The sequence below is a fragment of the Chiloscyllium plagiosum genome, chromosome 1 (assembly GCF_004010195.1).
Source record: "Chiloscyllium plagiosum isolate BGI_BamShark_2017 chromosome 1, ASM401019v2, whole genome shotgun sequence".
NCBI classification, from domain to species: domain Eukaryota; kingdom Metazoa; phylum Chordata; class Chondrichthyes; order Orectolobiformes; family Hemiscylliidae; genus Chiloscyllium; species Chiloscyllium plagiosum.
In genome coordinates, this window is record NC_057710.1 from 13109115 (window position 1) to 13114298 (window position 5184).

General features: G+C 42.8%; 1 protein-coding gene across 4 annotated transcripts in view; it reads right to left on the minus strand.

Moving 5' to 3' along the window:
• Window positions 1–1792: 1792 nt before the first annotated feature.
• The window catches only part of LOC122553402 (apolipoprotein L3-like), a 33446-nt gene continuing 30054 nt past the window's right edge, over window positions 1793–5184 (minus strand). For 3 of the 4 annotated variants that reach the window (XM_043697239.1, XM_043697161.1, XM_043697325.1), the window contains exon 4: window positions 1793–3546. In XM_043697239.1, coding sequence (XP_043553174.1) covers window positions 3174–3546 — 373 coding nt within the window. In that variant the 3' untranslated portion in view covers window positions 1793–3173. Of the gene's footprint in view, window positions 3547–3865; window positions 3969–5184 lie in introns of all 4 variants that reach the window. The other variant, XM_043697411.1, reaches the window with a different exon arrangement.

The window sequence follows — 5184 nt, forward strand, 5'->3', positions numbered from 1 at the left end:
AGAATGCTAACCCAGAGACACAGGCAATGTTCTGGGGCTCGACTCCTGCCATGGGCGATGATGGATATAAGAATCTAATGACTACTATAACTCTATTGCCAATTAGTGGAAAAACCCATCTGGTTCACTCATGCTCTTTAGGGAAGGAAGTCTGTCAACTTTGCCTGGTCTGGCCTACATGTGACTCCAGACCCACAGCTATGTGGTTGACCCTCAATTGCCCATGGACAATAAATGCTGGCCTGTTCAGCAATGTCCTCATCCTGTTACAGGATAAAGGAAGAGAACCCTGCCACCCAAGGTATACTCTCTATCACCCTCAGATATTGGGCAGAAGATACAAATGTTTGAAAAGGTGTAGCAAGAGCTTGGAGAATAGCTTATTCCCTGCTATTAACAGACTTACGAATGGACCTCTCATACATTAGAGTTAATCTTTCCCTGCAGCTGTGACACTATATTGTGTATTTTTTTTCTATTACCCTGATGTGCTTACATAAGGTATGATTTGTCCAGATGCTCTCCATATATAAATACATACCATAATAATAATTCAAATCAAAGTAAACAGTCCAAGGTGTATTCTCCCTGCTTGATCCTAATGTTCTGAATGGTGGCCAAATGATCCACTTCACTTCTATAAAAGTCAGGCAATGGCACACATCTCCATGAAAAAGCTGTCAATAATTACATTTATCTAGCCTTTCACTCGATATACTTCATTAACTACAATTAAGATGAGCCATGCCCACTCCCAACTGGTGCATTGTCACTGTTTCTCTGTCACTATTATTCTCCTGTTCATTCCCATTCTATCTGATTCATTCAGGAGCCCTAGAAAAAAACGTTGCATTCCAGGTTTTAAAAAGATGTTTTCATGATATCTTTAGAACAGCCCAAACAAATATTTCTGTGTGGTTTCAAGCATCACCAAATTAGCTTTTATTGTTTGTTTTGCAAAATGCAATTCTCTCCAAAATACCTTTTTTTCTCTCAAACTCATCCCAAGTTCCAATTTGGAAACAGGAAACATGAGGGTTTGTTTTATGTGTAGCCTCAGCAGTATTGGTGGGCTGACCGGTTTCACAAATGTGTCTTTAGTTTCTTCCCAAACCATCTTTCCCACTTGTCGATAAAAATTAAAGCCACCAAAGCTGTTGCCATTGGCTGTGGTTTCAAATTCAAATTTAAAGACTTTCGTTTTTTGGTTAAACTTCAATTAAATTTGCCATTGCGTGCTTGAACTAGCTACTTGTATTAAGTTATTTTATCAAACCCGTGGCTAATCCACCCAGCCAGCACATCCCTGGACACTATGGGCAATTTAGCACAGCCAATCCACCTAACCTGCACATCTTTGGATTGTGAGAGGAAACTGGAGCACCCCCACACAGAAATGAGGGAAATGTGTAAACTCCACGCCAACAGTCACCTGGAATCAAACCTGGATCCCCGGTGCCATGAAGCAGCAGTGCTAACCACTGAGCCACCAGCCACTCTTAAATATTGCAATACCCTTTTGGATGGGGATCTGGCACATTATTTCAGGAGCATTGATGACTGAAATCAAGGACCTATCAAACTTGTTCAAGGAGAAGATTGTATTTACATCAAATGTTGTCAGTACTGTCATGGCAGGAGTAGGGATCATTGCATATTCTATGCATAATGCATTGGTGCGTTATGATTATTATCATGGACTTATTGGTACCAGTCATCTTACTGGTTCTTTACAGTTGGGCACAATGGATGAGTTGCTGATGGCTGTCACATAATTGGCAGAATTCTTCACAGGTGCTGCACCCTCATCTCTGTATCTCCACAGTGAAAGGATGTGAATATGGAGGGGAACCAGGCAAGGTGATAAGTTTGCTGTTTTTGGAGCGTAACCACCCCCACCCCCGCTCTCTAGACCAAGGACAAAGACTCAGAAAGCAGGCAGGATTCGGTTATGTGGCAGACTTTATTCCTGTTCAAGCAGCAACTTCATGCAGAGAGAGGACCAAAGATCTTCTCCGAATCCAGCCTCATCATAAGAGCCTGATCATTCTCTTAATCTTCAGCTCAAAGACATTGGTTTTTACAGTAAAATACAGCATTTTTGTACATTTTGTGTTACAAACCTCATATACAATGTGGTCACTGTGACCTTGCCCTTATTCAATACACCCAGCCCCCTATTGTGAAACGCCTAAACAATGATGGGCATTCCAATGGACAGCCCCAAGTTCACATGATCTCACAGTGTTTAACAGACATTAGAATCTCCAGGCCTTGGAATCCTTTTATGCATCTATTAATTTGCAGTCCAAGGTTCCTGGATATACTCCTTTGGACCTGTCCAGACTTGCTTATCCCTCAGGACTGTTTGAATCTGTTGCCCCTTGTATTCCTTTGCTGTCTCAATCAAATTCTCTTATTATTCTTATATTTTCCACCTGCACCATGCCCCCCCGCCCCTATATCCATAAAAATACAAAAAACAACTGGCTCTAACCAACTATTGTAAGATTAAAAATGTTAATTCCTATTATAATAGTTATACGTAAAGTTTTACAGCTTCTCATACTGATAGCACTTTTTAACTAATATCTTGCAGGTAATCTATTTCTTTTAGGATTTTTAGAGATAAGAAAAGCATTTCCTGAGACTAGTTAACTTTCACACCCATGTTTAAATGTTTTCCCCTTAATGTAGCAATCTTCAAAGCATGAGAAATACTTCAAATGATTTGGGGAGAGTTGGTACAAATATTGGCGGTTTGAAATTTCGCTAATCACCCATCACCAGTTGAAACTTGCAACTTTCACTATTTCTCGATAAGCGTTTTCATACTCCCCTATTTTCTCATCCGTAGTGTCAGCTGCCTTCTTTATTTCCTGAGCCAGTTGAGTCTTACTTCCTTTATTAAGCTCCGTTGCATCCTTCACTAGATGATACATGTCCCACAGCACGAGAACTCCTGACAGAACCCCTGACACAGCTTTGGCTGCTCTTCAAGCATTTTCGATCACAGTTGAGGTCACAAGAACAGTATTCAAGCTCTTGGCAGCAGCCTGAGTTCCACCAATCACTATGCTTCTGGATATAGGCTCCTCTCTGTTTTCCATCAATAATGTAACTCTCTGCTGTACCTGACGCGGGTTCGCTGACATGATTTTGCTGTCTTCTTTCTAGAGTTCTATGATTTCTTGAAACCTTCCAGAGCCTTTCTTTTGTTTAACATGATCAGTAATAGAGGCTCCAATGTTAGCGACACCACCAGCTGCACGCAGCCCAATTCCCACCCCAGTGAGAGCCAACGATGTACCAAAAGTAAAAGGAGAATAAATTAATCCACCAATGGCCAGAATTCCTCCTGTAACACCTGCTGAAGACCCAGTGATCTTGGCAATGTTCACATCTCTGTGACACGCGTCAATGTGATTGGCTATCTCGCATAGCTCCTTGCTGAAATTTTTCATTTGTGGAATGCGATCTATGAAACTCAACAGGAAATCCTGCACACCATCCCTTCCATTCAGTGAATGATTGTCAACCACTTCCCTGTAAGATTGGAAACATAAAGTCTTTACTAATTTGTTTTCACATGTCTCTGAAACCTGTTGATATAATGCAAATAATCTGCATCCAATCTGCATCCTTGATCTCGTTAAATCTGATATAGACCAGGCCATACCCCTCAAAACACTTCAAGAAAGTAGCCCGGACCCTAACTTTGCCAGTCTTTTTAAGCAGGTGTAACGTGGATATTCCAGGAGGGATGCAGCTGGCCCAACCACTTAGTTTTAAACAAAATAGAATTTATTTGCAAGATTACCGAATGGAACACAAACAAAAGAGAACTGAATATAGAATAATTTACACTCTCCGAAAGCCCAATGGATTATGCCAACTTAATGATGCTGTTCCAAATACTTGCAACAATCCTCATAAACACCCCTTGACACAAAAGGTAAACACAGAGTCTGACAAGAGAGAGAGAGAGATGGCAGAGAGAGTCAGCATGAAACACCTTCATCCATGTGGCTCTTTCTTGAGCCAGCAGTGTCAAACTGAACTGACTGCTTTCAGTGAACAGCCAGACTGTTAAAACCAAACCAAACCAGAGATAACCTGAGCTGGGAGAATTGGCCACTCCCCTTTTATTGTACAAGTGTTTTCTTTAAACTTGAAAGTCTTTTTTCTGAGGCAGTATCTGTTAGCTATAATCAAATTGGCCCTAAAATCCTTCAAACCTAGCCCTTTTGGAAACTGTGCCTTTATGATCTCCTGAAACAAACATTGAGAGCAACGGGCACCCAGTAGATGAAGGGTTTGGAGGTGCAGAAAATCTCTGCCGGATGTGGAATGATCCTTTGGGGCCTTGGATGGGGGTGACAGGAAGGTGTGAGTGCAGGTTTTACACCTCTCATGGTGGCAGGGGATGGTGCTGGGAGTGAAGGATATGTTGGTAGGGAGCATGGGCCTAACGAGGGAGTCATGGAGGGAATAATCTCTGTGGAATGCTGAAAGTGGTGGGGAGGGAAATATATCTCTGGTGGTGGGATCTAACTGTAAGTGGCGGAAATGGCAGAGGATAATGGTAGAGTGGAATGTGAGAACCCGGGGTTCTGTCCTTCTTGTGGTTGGAGGGGTGGGGTTCGAGGGCAGAGTGCAGGAAGTGGAAGAGATGAGCTGAAGGGCACTGTTGACCACGTGGGAGGGGAAATTTAATCTCACAAGAAATTAAGGGCTACGGGGAGAGTGCGGGTAAGTGGTGTTGAAATGCCCATCAGCCATGATTCAATGGCGGAATGGACTCGATGGGCGGAATGGCCTTACTTCCATTTCTATGTCTTATGGTCTTATGGAAATTGCAGTTCTTGAAGTAGGAGGCCATCTGGGATGTTCTGGAGGGAAATTGGTCCTCCCATTAGCAGCTGCAGCAGAGGAAGAGGAATTGGAGGAAGGGGTAATGTTTTCACAGGTGTGGGGTGGGAGGAGGTGTAGTCCAGGCAGCTGTAGGAGTTGGTAGGTTTCAAGTAGATGTCCGTGTTGGATCGTTCACCAGAAATGAAAATGGAGAAGTCCAGGAAGGGGAGGGAGGTGAGGGATAGTGTTTTTACAAGTGGCAGTGGTGTTGGTAGAAGGGGGAGGGATAGTGTTTTTACAGGAGGGGTGTTGGGAGGAGGAGGGATGGTG